Source organism: Diadema antillarum, unplaced genomic scaffold, assembly GCF_040938485.1.
Source record: "Diadema antillarum isolate AM-2024a unplaced genomic scaffold, OU_Dant_1.0 scf00000082, whole genome shotgun sequence".
Lineage (NCBI taxonomy): Eukaryota > Metazoa > Echinodermata > Echinoidea > Diadematoida > Diadematidae > Diadema > Diadema antillarum.
In genome coordinates, this window is record NW_027270971.1 from 272,064 (window position 1) to 294,053 (window position 21,990).

Sequence of the window (21,990 nt, forward strand, 5' to 3'; positions counted from 1 at the left end):
CTCTGGGATATTTGCTTAGCATTTACAATACACATGTATATGAAAGAAATCTGAATATATATTATAAACGTATGTTTTGCGTTAATGCCGATATAATAGGAGATTTTCCATTGCACATTTGTGTTCTAACCTAATTCCGATACAAGGAAACAGTATATCATTTGCAGCGTTATAAATAAGCAATTTATTAACATTTTCCGACATTTCTTCAGACTTTTTTTATCTCTCTCTCTCTTTTTACTCATTAAGTCACGTCTGCCTAATCTGTCTGAATTTGTCATACGCAGAAGAAATGTGTAGGAATTATCCATTTTGACACCTTTTTGGTATTAATACATTAAGGTATGATATTTACATACATTTCTTTGTTACTGAAAAAGCAGCTGAATCTTAAGTTCTGTCCAACATCGAAAAAAAAAGGATAACCATCATACTAAGATGTTCCCATGAGTATTAAGCAAACGGAGTGCGGTAACAATATTTTCTTTTTATATAATTTGAATGTTATATCGAGCATTAAATAACGTGTTCTGCTACTATTTTGTTTTTAACTTATGGTATAAGAAAAAAGCAATAATGAACATTAACACACCTACACACAATTGACACAATTTCGTGAATAATTCAACGCAAATAAATAGACAAGGATAATTCTACACAGATAAATGTGATATAAGAAAAGTCAAAGTTTTGCAGCTTTTACTTCCATTTCCTTGAGCAGCAACAGCTTTAGCATGCAAACTAAATGCAGATATTTTTTTTTGTTCTTTTCTGCGTGGCTTTGACAAAACTAATATTAGAATTAGATGAGAACAAATAAGACTCCAATCTTACATAACTTGTTCGTTACATGTGTGATTTTGTTGAATATCATATTATTTATAATTCTCTTCATCTAATTATGCTCTATTTTTATGCTCTCCGTTTTCAAGTTGACTTCAGTGTCGTAACAGGCAATCAGGCAAACACAACAGGGAAAATCAAATGGTCAAACGTAAGTTTAAAAGTAAATCTATAGCCTCAAGTGTTAACATAATTTGGGATCGTCCTTTCAGTATATTGCATAATTATGATAATGCAGTGATATCCATGACTGCCACATGTGCAAAGTCAATGACGTAACGAGAAGACCCCCTGTGAAGTCGGCTTACGCACGAACTTTAGTACGTCACAACTACAGAGGCAATGCCACTGTTACTAAAGTCTTCAAAATGAAATGTATGGGTTTTTGCAATGTTTACTCCTTGGGAGGTAAATGGACAACTGGGAGAGGATGATATCTGTACGTCTCCTAATCTGTATAATTTGGGATTGTACCCGACACCATTGCGGAAACAATAGAAATCTTAAATGCCATCCTTTTTAACCATTCAGTCTCTTTGGCTCTACTCTCAACTTACAGCCTTAGGTGTAACTTTCCTTTAAGCACACATAGATCTATCCCATATAAACTGAATTTTTACTATACAGTCAACAAAATTAAAGTGCACAGTCTTACTGAACCTCGAATGTTACAACGGACAACATTACGTCTAGCTTCTCTTGGAACAGAGAGCGAGTACACAGTGACTCCTGTAAGACCAACACGTCGCCTTATCACCCACGTTAATTCAAACGCGTGTTGGTTTTTGCTGTTGTGTATTATTATTGGGTTGGTTTGAAGATATCTCATTCAAGACTCAGTAAAGTCCCTAAAATCACCAGGCTACTGCAAACAAACAAATTTTTTCTCTCTCAAACTCTTTCTAAATATTTCAAATAATTATGTTCTAAACGTTGGAAGGTAATGAAATCGTTCATGTTCATGTTTATATCATTAAAGGGACGATTCATCATCGTCAACAATTTGGTGAAACTGAGCATGCGCACATTTCCTTCTGTGTCAATGAGTTCTACATTATTCAAGGACTCTTATGTGTGTGTGTGTGTGTTTTTTTTTTTTACATGACGTGTCAGTGGCACAGACTGCTAAGAGATCCTTATCACCCGTCACTGTTCGTGGCGCCATGACAATGTGAATGCAGTGGGTTTACAAGCTACCTGTCGAGTGCTGGAAATAAGATTGACGGAAACAAAAAACCGGAAGCGAAAAAATGGAATAAAACGAGATATCTGTTTGTTTGTTTGTTTGTTTGTTTGTTTTTTTCATTCTTAGATTACCAGGGTGGAGATGATATTCATGGTACGGGGTGCGGGAATGTTTGAACATCTTTCGAGTTTGACACAATTCAGACTCAGCTCAAGCTCTGTGTTGCCCAACACATTTTAGTGTCGTCTGAATGCTGACCTTTTCCCGGTACCACTGCAGTGGTTGCCCGCTCCGTTAGGCGTCCAAAATTGCATTAAAACAGAGTCATGTTTAGTTGTCAATATTATTGTAGTTACGCGTATGAGAGTCGCACTTGAATTGCTCAGATTCGCCGTTCAACAAGCTGAGAGTTATCTACCGCAGAGCGGAAGGCGGATACACTTGAGCAGACTGCTGCTGTCTGGGAAGGCGCTGAAATGGAAGCCGAAGTCGTGTTTCGTGGTCGGATTCTCCCCTTTGCCGAACTCGACACAGATAAAGCGCACCTCCGGACACGTACCGACGCGGAACTCGTAGCGGATGCCTCGCAGCATTACCGGCGTACCGTACGTGTGTTTCTTCATCCGCTGTCGGTCATTGAGCGCCTGTGCGAGCACGCCCTGCGGGGTACCCCCGTCCGGCTTTCGGCTTGTCCACACGGAGAGCTTCCAGAGGTCAGTGCCGGACACGCTCGTGGTCTCGAAGGTCTCCATGAAAGACACGTTCACGTGCAGAATCACCTGTGTCATCTGACCAATGACCAATTTGGCCGGAGCGGAGAGGATGGTCGGAGACACGGCGTCTACGATCACGTCTGCAAAAGGATTAAAACGGAGAATATTGTTGTAAAGGAATGTTGCTTTCCGGGTTTCTTTCTACATAATCATTTCAACTGAATTTAGATATTACATTCTTAGGCGCGGTCACACTGACAAAACTTCTCGATGTTCTAGCTGTCGACGTTTTATTTCTCTTGAAGTTTTACCAGTGCGACCGTAACTATTGTAACAACTTCTTAGCATATATTTTGTTCTTCTTCTTTTTCCTTCCTTTCTCTATCTTCTCTTTCTTGTATTTCTCTTTTGATTGACTTCCTTCTACACCTCATTTTTCTCCATCCTAACAATACTGAATTTTGTATAGCGTGTTTAGGTTGAGTGTAATACTTTGACTTCAATCGATACGTACTTCTGACCAAAGTACCGGTCAGGGGTCCGTTTCATGAAGTCATCACATCAAAGTCTTTCCGTAAATCTCAGAATTGGCCTAGATCGTTCATATGTAGCTATACGAGACTTTCAAAGAGAAGTAAAATTCAGTAACAAAGTCCCTCATAAGTGTGTCTTATGATTGAAAATCCTCTCACTACACTTTCATGGAATGGACCCCTGAACCAGGACTACAAGGGCGGTGGGTTGGCTCAGTCGGTAGCGCGTCTGCCTCACGACCCTAAGGACCCGGGTTCGATCCCGAGTCTGGACTGAGCAATGTTGTGTGTAATCATACCGTCCCCTCTAGCAAGAGGCAGAATACTCTGTCCCTCAGATAGGACATAGAATGGAGGTCCCGTGTATGAGAGAGTCACTACTCATGCACGCAAAAGATCCCGCTTCATTTATTCATTGCAAAGAGAAGGGCGTTTAAAAGTCGGTGAGGTGGTCCCATCTCATATCCAACTTGACTCCATGGAAGACCAGTTTAGCGTAGCTGAATATGGGCTATCTAGCCATCTTCTTACATGGAAATGAACAAACAAACAAATGATGGCTGACTCACTTGGAGGACAGATAGGACAACAGGATCCTTCCCGGAAAATCGGATCGAAACAGAAATATGGCGGACAACTCTTGATGACACAGCGGATATTGGCGTCGTTGCACTGGCACCGCGTGCACGGATCCATTCGCCATTTCTCCATATGCCGATATTCTGTGACGCGCGTGAAGCACGGCCGGGGTCCGCGTTCCTGATCCGGTCTCTGGGGGCGCCCCACAGTTCCTCCTCCTCCTCCTGTTCCACCACCTCCGCCAGTGCCGCGGTCCGGCTGCCAGTCTCCCCCGGTAACCTCGTTTCCTGTTGTCTGACCGCGGCCTACCCCTGACGGATCTCGTCCAGTAGGTATCTCGTTCACGTCGGTCTCGGTGCCACGCGGCCGACCGCGAGTCGTGGCCGGTAGCGACGTTGTGACCACAGGTACTGGGAAGGAAGACTCCGATGCGACGTCCAGCATGTCGTCGGCTGTCAAGCACAAACCAAGAAGTATACATTGACTGAAACTGTTGTAGTACAAACATGCTTCCCAATCCTAAAATTAGGACTATGAAAATAGTATTTGTTATCTATCATGTCAATTGAAGAGCATGCTCATGACGTAAGCATTTGGAAAGCTTACCGAATACATAATGTTGTCCCCTGTTCTTTCCACCATATAAATGTTTGCTTTTCTTATCAGTGAACATGACCAGTATCATGCTGGTCAATAGGGTGGTATTTTAAGCACATTTGTATTCACGTTTTATTCACCATTTATTACATGTCTCTTTCCCCCTTTTTTTTGGGGGGGGGGGGAGGGGGCCTGTTTGACGAGGATCACGGAAAAATTCATGAAAATTCACTGCATACAATTAAATTACTCGTTTTCTATTGCCGTGTGTCTTCTGCTCATCATGTGAAATGAATATCAAGGCAGATTTGCTTTGGTTTTTTCCTGTTAAAAAAAAAAAATCAAAACGTCATTACTATTAAAGGTGACACTCACGAAGACATTGCTCGGAATTCACGCACGTCACAGCACTGGAAGTGAAACCCCTGACCTCGAACGGAAGTCCAAATCTTGGCGCAGGATTATCGCCTTTTGAGAATGCGAAGCAGAAGAACCGTAGCTGCTCGCACTCGTAGTTCTTGAGGGTGAAAGTGATGCCTTGTGGAATCCATAAGAATAGTAAGTAGATTATGGATAACGAGAATATTATCAAGCAATTATTTTGCAAGCAGTAGATATAATATATAAATATTCATATTGGAAAACTATTCATGAAAGCTTTTGAATGAAATAAAGAGTGTTAAACAGATGCCAGATAAACTGATGCCTCGCACCCTTGATCACTGAAAACACACAAAAGAAAAGATTAAAATACAACTGCAAAGGAAGAATGACAATTAAGCTTATTCCTGACACACATCCTCCCGAATAAATGCTTACAGTGTATGATCATATAAAGGAGGTAACCCCATCGTGTTTAGTATTACTTAGAGAATGCCGTAAGGTTAAACAGAGTTGGTTGAAGTTTAATGAGAATTGCGAGAGAAACCACGTATGCAATTTCGGTGAATCATATGAATATACGAACCTTCAAATTTCCATAACTTACGGACTTGAGGACCGATTATGATGAACTCTCTACGCTTCTCTTTGTCTAATTCTATCGTATTTATTAGTGTTAGCTTGGACATGATGAAACAAATCAAACAAGAGTGTCATGTTTTGGAAGCGACGGATTGAGCAAAGCAAAGGAAAAGGTTTTGCTCGCAGACTGATTATTATATTGCCAAGGAGGCCCCACCTGATATGCGAAATGTTTCTCCCGGAACGAAGGGGGTCGAGCTCTGAGGGTCGTTCAGCAAGTTATCGACGAACATCAGTCGGCGTCCGCTCCCGTCGTTGTTGTAACTCCCCCACCCGCTGAGCTTCCACAAACGCTCCCCTTCCACCGCGGTCGACCGCTTGTCCCTGAACGAGGCTTCCATCTGCACGATTACCTGGTTTAGACGACCGGTCACGTAGTTATACGAGCCCGAGAGCTGGAAACCGATGCCCCTCCCTGAAACAGCTGTTGTAATATGCCAGTAATGATAAAAATGATGATGATAATGGTCGTACAAATGAAAAATCATCGACATTCAAAGTACCAACATTGTTCAAAGAACATTTATAAAAACAAAATTAATGACAATAACAATGATAACATTATTTTCATGATACCGACAGCAGATTCTCCAAAATGTCACAGTCATGACCATTACTACCGTTACTTCATTCACATTGTTAGATCATCCACTTAGTGATTCGTGCATTCATTCATTCATTTTTTCATTCATTCATTCATTCATTCATTCAAGCATTCAGTAATTCATTCAATCAACTATTCCATCAATTAATCAATCATTCAAACCTTCAATCATTCTTTTTAGTCATCTAATTTTTGTCGTTCAAGCACTCAATCATTCATTAATTCGTTTACATTTTATTCGTTTGTTCAACTTATCATTCATTCATTCATCTCATTCATTCATCTCATTCATTCATTCATTCATCCATCCATTCATTCAAACATTCATTCACTCAACATTCAATCATCTGATATTCCGTTCAACTACTCATTCATTAATTAATTCATTCATTCATTCATCCTTGATACGTTTAAACATCTACTCATTCATACAGTCATTCATTCAGTCAATCAGTCATTTATCTATTCATTCATTCGTATCCGGAAAGGCGCCAAGACTTACTGTAGGGACATTTCCTACAGCACTGGCCCTCGACAACCCTTGGACTCGCACACTGAGGAGTCTCACATTCCTCGGTCTCGCACGATGAGCGGCCCTCGTTGCAGCGGCACGTCGTGCACTCGTCCGTCTGCCACGTTTCACCGTCCTCGTACACCTTTCCCGCTGCACGGCATCTCTGCCGGGCTGCCCCCGTCTCGGTTAAAGACTTGGGAGGGATGAGTCTTTCTTCTGCAAAGAGGATGAAATGGCACAAAGCCATAGAACGAGAGAGGAATACACACACAGCAGAGGAGGGGGGGGGGGTGATAGACAGAGATGATGACCCTGCTTCATAGGAGATCACACAGAGAATGGCATCCTCTAAAAATAACAGTAACGCGACGACTATCTGAAGAATTTCAAAGTTCACTGTGTACGGATTTTACAAATGATTTAACACGTCACAAATATTTGAATCGTCATGCGTGTCGCAACAATACCCATGGTAATGACAAATGCTTGCGAGTTATATGCTTGTTGAGGCAGCGCTTATCTCTTAATAGGAAGCTGAGTGACAAGTGAGAAGAATTTAAATCTGACCAAAGACTGAAGTAGGACGATGAATATTATCTGATTGAAGGTTTCACCGTAAGCCATGCCAAGACTCTGCACCTGTTAACCTGATTCCCCCAAAACTTCAAGAAGACGTTATGAGAAAGAGCGATTCTCACAGCCAGTCAATTACTTTTTATCCCCAAATACAGGTCGGCGTAAATTTTGTTCCAGCATGCGCCAATAACATCAGATATCTGATATCCATCCCATATGATGTTGTCAGTAATGCTTCTAAGTGGCCTTGGCCTACCTTCGAGACATTCTGGAGCAGCGAAGCAGGTTACGACGTTGTTGCTGTCTGGGATTGGTCCTGAAAAGACGAAGTCAAGCCCCGACTTGGTGGCGGGGTTGTCGCCCCTGGCAAAACCTAGGCAGATGTGCCTGAAAGCCGGGCAGTTATTTGGGACGAGGTTCAGTGAAATTCTGTTGATGGTGAACGGCGCGTCCTTCTGGTACGCGCGTGATGCCTGGCGCTTGGACAGAATTTGGTCTTGGTAGCTGTGCCGGGCGCCCCCGCCGTCCAATGAGGCGCTACCCCAAGCGCTCATTTTCCACAAATTCGTTCCAGAAACACCGGTTGTCTGGGAATATTCCTCAAAGGGGACCTCGAGGTCAAAGGTCATGGTGAAGGGTTGATTGATCATCATGGTGTCATCAGTCGAACGGATATTTACGTGTAGCCTGCTGGCTACAACGTCTATTGTGAGAGAAAGTAATTAAGCAACCATGGACATACAATAAAGGACAATTGACACTTTAACGACAAACAGGCGTACGGACAGATCAAGAACCTAAAATACTAATAACAAGAGTAGTGCAAATGATTTTATAATGAAAGACATGCTGGGAATTGCATTAATTTTCTAATATTACTAAAGAAGTAAAATAGTTAATCCACTGCGGAGCGAAATTCTATACACTGTGACGAAAATCGTATCTATCTCTTTTCAGGAAGACCGATGCGAAGTAAAGGTGTGTTCTTTGTTTTTTCTTTCTGGCAATACGAGGAAATTTACTGAGGTCAGGTTAAAGAAGCACATAATTTGTTGTTTTAAGCCACTGTGGAAAGATGACATTAAGGCATCACAAGATTGGATAATGTCTGACCTAGAAAGGTACCTAAGAGCCAAATCTGTGCGTTTCTTTTTTTTCGATAAGATTTAATATAAACATAACGTATGCATATCTTATTAATGGAAATCATTATTAGTAGAAATATAGGTCTACTGATATCACAATTGTTATTATCATAATCATTCACACTGTGATGATAATGATATTGATTATGAGCGTTATCATCTTTATCATCATCATTTCATCTCATCTGCACATGTCGGCGACTCCCATAACAACGAAGGTTTCTGGACCAGAAGGGTTTTTCTTTATATCGAAATTTCGTTGAAACCGAACAAAATGAGTATATCAAGATATACTGCTGATAATTTAGGGAAGAAGATTTTCACTTCGTTGTGTAGGGAACTTCGTTATAACTGTGTTCCTTATATTAGGAGTTCACTGTATTAAGATATCATCAGCTTTCACTTTCAACTACTAGCGTTCCCTGTTTGCGTCACTCAAGTATTCTGGCAGACATGATTATGATGACTGTACTTACTGTGCTGACACAATATGCACCTTTCCCCTTTCACATCGATCGGTTTGTCGCAGTCCAAATAAGGACAAGTCATGACGTCACAGACGACCTCGCTGTCGTCACACTGGCAGCTAGTGTCCTGGTCGACTGTCCACGTATCACCGTGGTTGAAGACCTCGCCACTATAGACGCACGGCATGAGCTGCTGCGGGTCTTCGCTGCTCCATTCCGACTCTATACTGGCACTGTCCCAGTCTACGTCCACAAACAAATAATGATAATGATAATGATAATGATAATGATAATAGTGAAAAAAGCAGTAGTAGTAGTATAAGTAATACTACTACTACTAATAATAATAATAATAATAACAGTTATGATTATTACCTCCGCCAAGGGAGGAGATTATGTTTTCGTTACAGTTGGTTTGTTCGTTAGTTCGTTTGTCCGTGCGCAAAATAACTCCAAAAGTAGTGAACGGATTGGAATGAAACTTGCAGGAAAGGTTGAGAATGACACAAGTACCAAACGATTAACTTTTGGTAGTGATCCGAGAATTTTGGGGGAATTTATGAAGGATTTTTGATATTTTGGCAGGTAGAGTCAAGGAACTTGGGAGTTCAGGCTGCGCGTATTTGAGGTTTGCATGCGCGCACTGAAGTGCGTGCTCTAGCACTGTATCTGCTAGGGCGAGGCGCGCCGTGCAGCTGAAGGTTTATGACGTAACAAAGGCTTTTATATTGGGACCACTGATCTCTATGGAAGAGCAAGATCACGGTGGAAAGTAACTGCTTGGCGGAGGTCTGCGCTTTCATAGTACTTTTCTAGTTATTATTATTATTATCATTATTATTATTATTATGAAAATAAGAACATGAAGTAGTAGAGGAAGAATATTGTATGTAATCTATGAGGTACCAAATTCATTCAATACGTAAATGCTGAACGTGCAAATTATGAAGAATATGAGTTACATAGTGAAACAGTAGGCTACATTTTATATACAAGGAATGGTAATCAATTATTGTAGCCATGTTAGACGAATATGGTGTGCGTGTGTCTGTGTGTGTGTGAATAGGATGGAGGTAAATGATGACGAAATGATTTCATGTAATGTTCTGTTCTTTTCCGGGTTTTTTTATTGTTTTTGAAGCACATTCAGCTTTTTCTTGGGGGGGAGGGAGGTGATGATATGTGACCGTGCACCTCAAAACGAACATAAAGTCGCACCCACTGATTTTGCGTGAGGACTGAAAATAAGTGAAATGGGTCAACCTAGCCGAACTTGACTTTTTCATATTTTCTGAAAGAGCGGGTCTTCTTTTACATCATGCCAAAATTTGGTATCATAAAACGGGCAGGAAAGTGTGTTTTTTTAGCAGTTTATCTCGACCAATTTTGGTAGAATAGTGTGATTAGGTGTGTCTTTAGAATCCCTTTTCCATTTCTGAAAAACCTTGTCCACACTCTTCACTTTCAACTCTAATAACTTTTGTAAGGATATTGCTACTGCTTTGAAAGTTGGCATTAATTATGGACAGAATGTGTTAATGAGGCATGCTTAATTTCAGTTTAATCTGATAATCCCTTCATTGTTGTTACTTTGGTTGTTTACTTCCTGTGTTTTGTCCCATTCATCGCACAGCCAGCACGGTTTAGTAAAGATTAAGCGCTTGAATAGACACTGTACTTCAGAGCCTCTTTTCTCAGTTCACACTTTTCCTGAGTTTGTGCTTTCTTTCCAATATTTAGACGGGTTAGGAGAGTCCATTTGATTTGAGTTATACATCATTTTAAAGCTTAAAGTCTGCTCTTTCAGAATATGGTCTTAACTAAAAATTCATGTCTGGCGACTTTTTGTTTGTTTTGAGGTGCAGGGTCACATATAAGTCAATAACAGTAATACTCATTAAAGATTTTTTTTCTGTCGATCTGTACACAACGTGGGTTAATTATGCATATTGAGGACACTGCATATCATGGAATGATTTTGAACTGTAAAAAAGTACTGCTCTGTATCTTGGGATATACAATTTTACCATTGAATCCAGGTCATATTTCAAAACCATCAATGTGATGGAAATCCCGAATGACATAATGGCAATAAGCATAATCTAATGTTTTCTCGAGCCATAGATATAGATTACGGTGATGCAACCCTGGATCCCATTTTTAGTGATTCACGTCTTTTCAAGCTCTGCTTCAAGCTCATTCTTTTCCATCACTATAATACATACTTTTTTTTTAATCCTTGTTTCTCTCCTTATACACAGATTTGTATGTACATTTTTCTATCATACTCAATATCTTAATGTGGACTTCTTAATATAAATTGTCACAACAATACATTTTGTCAAATGTATGCTTTGTGTCATTGTGTAATCTTTTGTTAGATGGATGTAAAGCACATTATTGAATTGAATTGAACTGAATTGAGTTGAACTGAATTAAATTGAATTGAATTGAATTGAATTGAATTGAATTGAATTGAATGGAATGGAATGGAATTGAATTGAACTGAATTGAATTGAATAAACGTAACATGTATGAATTCGAACCCAAAATTTAGTGAGCCTTTAATTCATGGGCAGTATTATTTTTATGAAACTTGTCAGTCACTGACAACTGTTTTTAAGCTACTGAACTCCTTGCATCTTATTGGCTGAGAGCAGATTTGTCTGTGAAAATCACTGACAAAACACTTGACAAATGCCCCCTTGTTATGACGTCATGGCTGCATTGCACAATTGACGAACTGACGTGCTGATCTTCCATCACCAAGAAGAAGAAAAAAGACATGAATGTGCTGTATCAACAAAACGTAGGGGGTCACACAGGCTCGTGGCCCAAGACACCACATTTTGATACAACTTTCATTTTCCCAACTTCAGTTTCGTCTGGTCGATGCCATGTCATTTATGTAATTTGCATAGTGTTGATTATTGGATATTTTTGTTGTAATATTCGATCGAATCGTTGTCAAATAGTTAGTCAGCATTTTGATTTTTCACGAATTCATGATTCGTAAAGTGCCATTTTTTAAAGCTCATCTCCAAATCTTATTTGAGTTAGGTCCCATGTAGCAGGTTTAACACACTGTAGACCTATTTACAACGCAGCCGCCTCAGAAAGAATAGCAGAATCTGAAACAAATTCAAATTCATAGTATGCTATTTGTGACTCTGCACCTCAAAACAAACAAAAGTCGCCAGACATGAATTTTTAGTTAAGACGATATTCTGAAAGAGCAGACTTTAAGCTTTAAAATTATGTATAACTCAAATCAAATGGACTCTCCTAACCTATCTAAATATTGGAAAAAAGCACAAACTCACGAAAAGTGTGAACGGAGAAAAGAGCCTCTGAAGTACAGTGTCTATTCAAGCGCTTAATCTTTACCAAACCGTGCTGGCTGTGCGATGAATGGGACAAAAAACAGGAAGTAAACCACCAGAGTAACAACAATGAAGAGATTATCATATTAAACTGCAATTAAGCATGCCTCATTGACACATTCTGTTCATAATTAATGTGAACTTTCAAAGCAGTAGCACTATCCTTTCAAAAGTTATTAGAGTTGAAAGTGAAGAGTGTGGACAGGATTTTTCAGAATTGAAAAAGGGATTCTAAAGACACACCTAATCACACTATTCTACCAAAAACGTTCGAGATAAACTGCTAAAAAAAACACACTTTTCTGCCCGTTTTATGATACCAAATTTTAGCATAATGTAAAAGAAGATCCGCTCTTTCTGAAAATATAAAAAAGTCAAGTTCGGCTAGGTTGACCAATTTCACTTATTTTCAGTCCTCACGCAAAATCAGTGTGTGCGACTTTTTGTTCGTTTTGAGGTGCACGGTCACATTTATATCATAGGAATGTTTGGCTTTATTTGACATGAGTTATCGAATTACACTTTTTTTCATATGATTTGAAGGAGAACAATATAAAAACAATAACTTAAAAGTATGTCTGTTATTATTTTTTCTGGGTTTTTTATAGATTCGTTTCCTTTACGTTTGCATCTCACACCTTATATCATTAAAACAGTTTTCAATAAACCTTTTCTACATATAACTATAACATAAAGTATATAGATTATACATTGCTTCCAAAAGGCGTTAAATCCTTCATTTTTCAATGGATTTAGCGCCTTTGGGGAGCAAGCTATTCAGTATATACATATATATGATATATGATATTATGAATTTGCTATATAATATGCATAATAAACCTATATATATTTTTATATAGACATACATAATTAGCCTAATGTACTGACAGAATTATATTCCCGTTGTGCACCCGTTTTCTCTTTCGTGTATTTGTTATTCCTTGAGAACACCGAAATAATGTTTAAGAAAGATATGAATTCGAATTCTTATTCGAAAAGTAAGAATAAGAATAATAGGAATTCGACTGATTAAAATTCGACCCTCTCCTCAAACTGTAATCTTGTAATTTCAGTGATATCTATGATAGCTTGACGACAAGCGAATTCTCGACGAACAGAGCAAAACACATACAAAAGCAACTAGTCGGGTTTTTTTTTCCTTATCTTCCTAGACTCACCACCTAATACTGCCAAATTGAGTAGAAATTTTGTGCAGAAGAGTTTCCAAATACTGCTTTCACATTTACAGACATCTTTTTTAAAGATGTATGGTGCTTGCGCAACATCTTGACTAAAGACTAAAACAGATTTTTCGTGAAGTTATTCTGGTGGTTTCTGATGACAATTCTGAAAGCGATTGCAAAATGCTTGATACACACATACCTCCCGTGTGCGCCGTCCGGAAGCAAAAAGAAACGATGAATCCGCCCAGGAAAATATTGAACAAGTATCCCGCCATACTTCCTCGAGAGTATTTACTCCCCAAATCCATGGCTCCTGCCTTCTCTTGTCTGTTTGTACACGTTGAGTTGCAAACCCTCTCCTCACACTGTACTCGATTGCAGTCGATCGGTGAAAAAGGGGAAAAATAGATTGACAGGAGATGATCAAACCCCTCACGTCTACTCAAGACCAAATCTCAAAAAGGTTCTGAGACCTAGGGCAACGACGGGTGGCGGTCGCGACTTTTCCGCGAGACAATAACAGCGTCTCCCGGAGATGGGATAAGTTTAAACCTCTCTCACCCCTCCCTCCTTCCTTCTCTCCCTCTCTCTCTCTCTCTCTCTCTCTCTCTCTCTCTCTCTCGGTGTCTTTGTCACTTTTTTTCTTCTTTGTATCTTCGTATTTAAAGGAACTGTACAGTACAGGTTCAGGTCAGGAATCAGCTTGTGGCGTTTTGCGAAATATTTAGAAACCACTCTATGAAATGTTAATGAGCATACAATTCTAGGGGGAATCACAAGCTTATTTGATGAAAATCGGTTTTGAAATGATCGAGATATCTAAAAACAAGGTAAATCAAAGAGATCCTAATGCAAGTTGTGGCCTGTCAATTTTTATTAGGATCGCTTTTTTTGGATATCTCAGCCATTTCAAGGCCAATTTTCATCAAATAAACATTGAATCCTTTTTGAAATTACATGCTCTTTCATATAGGAGGTTTTTCATTATCTCACAAAAAAATGGTATAAACGTGAATCCTCACCTCAATCAGTACTGCACAGTCCCTTTAACGTTCTGCTCTCTTCTCCTATCAGAGTGACACAAGATCTTTTCTAAATTTCCACACATCTATCTCCGTCTCTTTCGCTCTCACTATTTCTTCCTCTCTGCCTGTTGCTTTTTTCTGCCTAGCTGTCGACCTGTATTTCACTACTCCTCTCTCTATTCGACAACACTATGTTCCCACTGACCTATTTTCTTAGCTGGAGGTTATATACCTCCTATGGGTATTCATTTTCGTACTTCTAAGCAATCTCTTTCTCTATGAATGATATAAACGTTCCCCCTCTCTCTCTCTCTCATCTTCTTTGTTTGTTTGTTTGTTTGTTTGTTTGTTTGTTGCTTTCAGTTCCTTTTGAAAGTTTTCCCTTCACTTCCGACTATATTTTCAGTATATACTCTGCTAATTTTGTTTCTCCGTATTTCTCCTTTAAAAAAAAAGTGATCTAGTTTCTACCCCTTCCCCATTCTTTCTCTTTACCATGTTTAAATCCTTCCTTCTCATAATATTCTTCTCCTTTATTTTCGGTGGTGAAATTATATGTTTTCCTCTTATCCCCCCCCCATGTCTCTCTCTATCTATCTTTCCTTCTCTCATCCCGACTCGATCCTTCATCTACCGAAGCAATTTTCCACAACATATGATTTTGCAAGCTTGCAGGGTCTTTCGCCGGATGGCAACAGTACCCAGGAGAGACCGAACTATGTCCTCGTATCGCCGCGTGACAACCTCGAGTCAGAGAGAGAGAAGAAAAAAGAGTAAAGAAAATGCGTTTTTGATGACATTTTCGTGAAGAGGTGTTGATCAATTCTTCTGACGTAAATCTGAAAAAAAAAAATACTTTTGTGAGTAGCAAGTAGGCCGAGGTTTTGAGTCATGCGATCAAGCGTCAGTTCAGGAGCCAAAGAGTCATAGTATGTGGACATCAATAGTAGATGTTTCGTGATCGTAATATATATGTTTATGAATGTATCTGTATGATTAAGTTAATGATTTATACATATGATTATGATAAGTATGTGTGTATGTGTTTATGTGTGTGTGTGTGTACCCATAATTGTTACGGAGTTAACCTTTACATTTAAAAAATCCCTAAACTTTAGTTAGATATAGGCCTAATATTTTGGTATGAGCTTTAGATGTCATAATCATAATGCTCCCCTTTGTCCTTGTATGCGTCGTTTCGCCATAGTTCCTCTTTCGATTATTTGGCTTTTCTTCTTGGTGTTTTCCTTACTTTGTTGTTTTTCCGTGCCTTCTGCAATTCGGCCTTGAATCCATTTATTTCCAATTTCTTTTTACTTCAAGGTTCTGCCAGATTCGACAGTAATGCCAAAAGTACCATGACTCAATGCCGCTAACGAAGTAATCAGGGATTACAAAACGTAGTATTCTAATCGAAAGAAAAAAATCTTAATGAGTTTTTGTAGCAATTTTGCTCTCTACGCAGTATAAACAACGAAAGTATCCCAAGACTCCCAAGGAATATCTTCCCACTTCCCACAGGGGAGAGGCGCGGGCTTGGCGTACTATGTGAACTGACAAAATAAATGACGGTCGCAGCGAACATGACACGAAAGACATCTGCCTACCCATCCAACGCGTCTGATGTCGGCGAACAAATTTCACATTATCCCTCCCCTCGTGAACTTTGACCTTCGTCCTTCGACTTGTCGAGGAAAAGACGATTCAATTAGTGACGTCACGATATCATCTCTAGACGCCGACTCCCTGTACGGGTGGGTGCTGCGCGCGGTTCAACGAACGTCTTTCCAAGAGAGCGCAGTCAGCTGCCTGTAAAGTCACGTCGCAAAACTGTAGTCTTAAAGGTACCCTGATATCCATTACATCTTTTAGTGGTGTGAAAATGTATACAAATTGCAAATTCTGTAACTTTTTGCTCAAAATATGTTTCGTAGATCTTTTATCATTTAGTATTCCGTTCTTTTTCTTTGTGTGAGCTCCCACTGAACTCCAGAACAAAAACCCAAAGCAACAACAACAAACAACAAAAACACACATCCTTTCATGATGTCATCGAAATGGAATTCAACTAGTAAGCATCAAAAAGCAGGTAGTACGCATCTTACTTTAGTTAGCGCCCAAATTCAAGAATTTAATCGTAATCGAGTTAACTTAAATAGGTTTTTACTTGAGATAAATCTGATAGAAGGTGAAACCAATTAGAAAATATTGAATATAATCTAATATGAATACAGTATTTGTTAAAAGAGTTTATTTTGCTCTATCCATTGATGAACGCTTTCTAGAATCATGGCTGTTAACCCGTTTTGCCAGGATATATCAAAAGATGTAAAAATGTCTTAGGATCATGTATGGCAACAAAAGGTGTGGAGTTGTGTGGTATGGATTCGGTCTGCCTACTGGGAGCAGGTGCACCTGGTTACAAGGTGCGTATCATCATGGACCTATTACATACATGGACTGTTCACGGCAGTCTTTCTTTGATGTAATCATCGTCGCCGACACATGATTATGTGTATCTTAATGAGTACATCCAGGTGTCTGGACAATAACGATTGTGTGATCATGTATTGTCACTAAAAACAAAAAAGAATCGTTTCCCTCATTTCAGTCTTGTTTTGCTGATGTGCCTTTTTCAGACGGAAATGTCTTTGAATAAATACAGATGATGAGGAGCGGCAAAACCTGCGAACATGACAAATTTTGTGTCAAAAGATGGGTAATTGCTGATTTGCACATCTTTGCACAATCATAAGACCTTGCATAATGGCAAGATATACCTGTTCTCTACCATTACCGTCCCTTTTTGCTCTGGAATAAGCTGCGGAAAAGTGAAGTATTGAGATCACATATGACAATCATTCTGCCAAAATGTTAGCTTTCTTTTAAAAACTGCCGGCTTCTCCCAAGCAAAATTGTTTGAAGCGTGATTTCCTGACATACACCACAAGTGCACATTCACTTCATTTGATTGATTTTTGTGAGTTATTTTCGTCTGCGCATATAGTTTTTAGATTTCTCGAATCTCCGTCTTGTTTTTCTCCCGACTTGCTGGCGGCCACGATGACGGGATCAAAGCAGTGAAGCATGTTGAAATGATTTTGTGGCGCTTTTGATATGTATAGGTGCATTAATTGATTAACGATACGATGAATGTCCTTGTATATTAGGTCCATGGTATCATCGGGTGTTGTTATGCTTATTTCACCTGGCTATACTGCTGCAGCTGATGACATCACAAAAGTGAAGATGGATATCTTTTCCGAGTAGAGCTTTATGAAGTAGGTGCAAATAAAGAAAAACTGAATGACTAAAAACATTTGATAAATACTTCAAGAGAATAATGATTGAATTTGCCACTTGAAGACCCCCATTTTCATGAAGAAAAGTCGTCAACGACACGCCAACAGCATTGGTTAGATTAAAGTGAATGAATGCCTTAAATCCAGAAAAATATGAAACAAAATAATAATGTAATACGAAATGAAAACAAGCAGGTAACGTTTTACGCAATTTGTTTAGATTTTCAACGTTTGAACTTTTTTGATGAAAAGAGTCAAATCGATTTTAAAGTTTCAATGAAATCGGTCATAGATTATGACAATTTTAAAATTTTTAATTAACACGCACACACACAAACACACATATATATATATATATATATATATATATATGCATGTGTTTTGCGTTTGTGATTTCGACTGCTATTTGTGTGATTGTGCTGGAGTTGTTTTATTAGTTTACTTGGACATCTAAAAGATTTTCTTTAATCCACTGTCATGACAACTATTAGAACTTCCAAAAACCACCTACAATTACTCAAGCCCTCGTCAGTGAGATTATGTGTGCTTCAATACCGCATCCTTGAAAATTTGACACCGAATTCCACTTGTGCGTTCTGACTTTGGATAGTGTATAAAGGGCACGGTCACTTTCAAGGTAGAGATTAAATCAGACTCTATTTCTAATCAACCGAGGACCTTACAGGGTTTGCCTTGAGAACATTGATGTGAATATCACATGTTCTTGAACAGGACATAGAACACATTATGTTTGCACTTTTCGCAACATACTTTTAAAATGAAAGGCTTGTTTAAATAAGAGCTTTCAGTACATATATCAGTATTTTATGATTAAATGCAATCGTAATTGTAATTTACAATATTCTGTTGTTGCATTATCTGCTTTGGAAGGTTGTTCTTCTTTTTTGTGTTTTTACATTTTTTTTTATTTGCAGATTGTGTATGAAAGACATCGATGGCAATATGTAAGAAAGAAAAATAAGGTGTATAGGCAAAAAGAAAATATATTGCAATGTGCCTAGCACACAAGCGCACCATCAAATACACATGAACATTTACCGCAAAACTATAAGTTATCAATAAAGAGTCACAAATTACACAAAGCAGTCACGCTGTGAAAAGGGCTTTACTCAAATACATTCGAAATAATTTCAGCCTCAAGTAACGGTGGGTATTCATTATGTAAAGCTGCACTTCCTCGACCGCCAAAGTTGTACACTTATTTTGTGTGGTTATGGTATGCTATTACGAAGTTCTGAATAAGAGTATGATAACATTCACTAAAATGGCATTGTTCTTGTATACATAGCTACACCTCATTTAACACTTTCATTTGAGAGATGCAATGTTGATAGTTACATAATGATTACGTATCACTTTTTCTCTCAATAGCATTGGTTATTATTATGGTTACATAACCACCTATCATGGATAAAAAGATTCTTGATTTCTTTTTGGTAATCGTTTGACATTCCTAATTCTATCATTCTTATTTGTGAATATTCGAAGTCTGGCTGTAATTGTGCAATGTTCCTGGAAATAGAATAACGAAGACAGAATATTGAACGACTGAGCTGTTATTATGTTACCATTTATGGCAGAGTACGTGTGATAAGACCTGTTCAAAGAGGTAATTTTTGTTGTTGTCACCGTCTGTAGTTTCACTATCAAAGTCGCATTACAAATATCATGAGCGGCCGAAAGTCATACCTGTGGACATGATGAAATATGGGTGTGTTTTTGTTCTGTGTGTGCGTGTTTCTTTGTTTGTTTGTCTGTTGTTGTTTTTTTTTATTTAATTGAGTGACCTTAGTCCGTCACACGTCAACTAAGTAACAATATTCGACGAATAGGTGTACCGAATATTTGGCATGGAGGGTAGCTTAAAAGATAACACTTGACTGCAATTGCAATGGACGAATGATTTCTGACATTTGAATATCACAATATGGTACACATGGTCACTAGTAGCCATCACTTTGCAGTAAGTTCGTTCCCTGTTTGATTTAGAAGACAGCCCATCGAAGTAGGGCAATGTTCCCTTTCCAATAACTACAAAGTAAAATCCTCGTCATAGAGTATTTGATTTACTTCCTGCGGCACTCTCCGTGCTCTAGATGGTATAGAATCTATCCCACAGGATGAGCTGCATTCGACAATCTCTCCCGGCCGTAAAGTTTCTTAGCCTCAGTCATCATCTTCACCATACTCAAGTCGCGCGTGTCGAAGTCAGGGAAGCCAAATCTCCGGATGCGAGGGTTGTCGAGTCTGTAATGAACCAGCCGCAGTTCTCGGTGGGGGCTAAGCGATACTGCAGGCCCGCCGATTTTCACAGCGTGGATTTTGAAATAGTGGATGTTCATTGGTTGCAGGATGTTCTTGTCGCGTCCACTGTTTTGTGCCGTGGGGTAGCTGGGTCTCCAAGTATTTCGCTCCACCACTGAATCTCCACTTTGAATAGACATGTTGTCATGGCGACCAAAGAACCAATTCTGCAATCGGACGGCCCCAACGCGATCAAACAGGGGACCCTCCAAGTAATCGGTTATAAACCGTTTACTGACATTCATTGGCTGAACGAATTCATCCACGTCGATTTTAAGCATCCATTTGGACCTATAACGATTTCGCCAGACGCAGTCGTTCTCGTGGGCGATCTGGACTTCGAGGTATGTCTTCTGCCCTACAGCAGCATGAGTCCAGGGAATCACTGTAACCACGCCCTCTGCGATCTCCTTGCGAACAGTGTGACGTAGCGTGCTGTTTTCCGGCGACTCGTTGTCGTACAGAAAGAAATGCTGAACGCCAACATACCTGTGAAACGTAATCCATTCCGAAACGAAGTCATCCATATTTCTTATCATGGTGCAGGCTGTCAGCATGAATCGCTTGAATTTCGATGATCCCGATGAGCACACTTGTATGTCGTCATAAGCATAACGCTGGAACCTTTTTACGTTTGAAATACGTTGGAGAGTCAGCGAAAAGTTTGCTTTCCCGTCGAGAGATGAGGGAAGCTGGCAAGTTAGAACGACGTTGAACTGAGAAAGATAACCAAAGCTGAGATAGTCTTCCACGATAGGGTCACACAGTATGCTTTCTCCGGTCTCAAAATGACTGACAAACTTTTCTTTTGTCCAGTTTTGAGCCAGAAACCGCGTCCCTATAAACACGACATTCTTCGAAACGGGATCAGCGAAAACCGAGTGAAGTTTCGGCATTCCTTCGCGCTCCAAATAGCCGCTGAAAAAGCACATATCCTGCCTAGGCTCCGAATATTCGTATGTCCTGTTTAGTTTGGATTTACTGTGCTTTGGACGAAGCAGATCTTGTCTCCCCGCCAAAAGTCGTCTGGACCTTGTCGTCTGATTATGATGTTTCAGTGACTTTTGCAGTATGGCTCCTATCAATATCATGCAAGCCATCGTTGCCATGGCGATCAACATCCATAATGTGTCCCATTTTCCTCTCCGAAACCATGCTCCTCTTCGCCGATTCATGGTGAGGTTCTGCTCCATTCAGCCTTTTCCGTTAGTTAACAAAAGAGGTCGTTCTCTCGTCCGTAAAGTGTTTCTCTTGTATTTTCTTTTACAATTAGCCATCATTCGCCCTAGATTTTACCGACAATAATTGTTTAGTTTCACCTTTTCTGCACAGAAATTCGTCATTCTGTGTCACACCAGAACCCCAGTTATCTCAAGTGTGAGGAGTGTGTGTTGTGCCTCCTGTAAAGTGCGAAAAAAAAGAACATGGCACACAATAATCATTGTTATGAAGCATGAGTAGGCCCTTACTCAAGTCTTTCAACAATCAATATTTAAGTACACAATTATTCTTATACACTATACTTATACACTATACTTTACATATGCGATATGTGTATTGTTTGCCGTTGGTTCTTTTTTCCATTCCCTGAATGATCCTGCTAACTGACACCTTGAAAACCAAGAATATTTTGGACGTCTCTGGGGAAAGTAAGTTAGATGACTATAAGAATTCTCAAACAACAACGTATGCGTTCACACGTTTCTCAGGCCGGTATTGCCTGCATTCAACAACACCTTACAAGCAGTGGCGTATCTAGGGGGGGGGGGCAAGGGGGGCACCACTCCTTGGGGGCGCAAAAAAAAACGAAAAAGAAGAAGAAAAAAGAAGAAAAAAAAGAAAAAAAGAAAAGAAGAAGAAGAGGAAGAAGAAGAAACTAATCGGAAGGGGGGAGGAAGAATGGTGGGGGCAGAAAACCAAATCAAAAAAGATAAAAACAAAACATAACGATGACTCGGACAAAATCACAATGTTTATTGTGTTCACACAAG

The 21,990-nt window shown here is 39.4% G+C and overlaps 2 protein-coding genes across 2 annotated transcripts; both read right to left on the reverse strand.

Annotated features, from left to right (window-relative positions):
- Positions 1 to 847: 847 nt before the first annotated feature.
- Positions 848 to 7,821, reverse strand: LOC139717781 (uncharacterized). Its single transcript, XM_071629281.1, has 6 exons — positions 7,425 to 7,821; positions 6,581 to 6,808; positions 5,632 to 5,898; positions 4,827 to 4,988; positions 3,845 to 4,306; positions 848 to 2,882 (listed from the first exon to the last, which is right to left on the reverse strand). Exons 1-6 carry the CDS (start codon positions 7,819 to 7,821, stop codon positions 2,440 to 2,442), a joined length of 1,959 nt encoding a protein of 652 aa, XP_071485382.1. The 3' UTR covers positions 848 to 2,439.
- Positions 7,822 to 19,803: 11,982 nt separating this feature from the next.
- On the reverse strand, positions 19,804 to 21,325 carry LOC139717782 (uncharacterized). The gene has a single exon (XM_071629282.1). It carries the CDS (start codon positions 21,190 to 21,192, stop codon positions 19,804 to 19,806), a length of 1,389 nt encoding a protein of 462 aa, XP_071485383.1. The 5' UTR covers positions 21,193 to 21,325.
- Between the last annotated feature and the right edge of the window lie 665 nt (positions 21,326 to 21,990).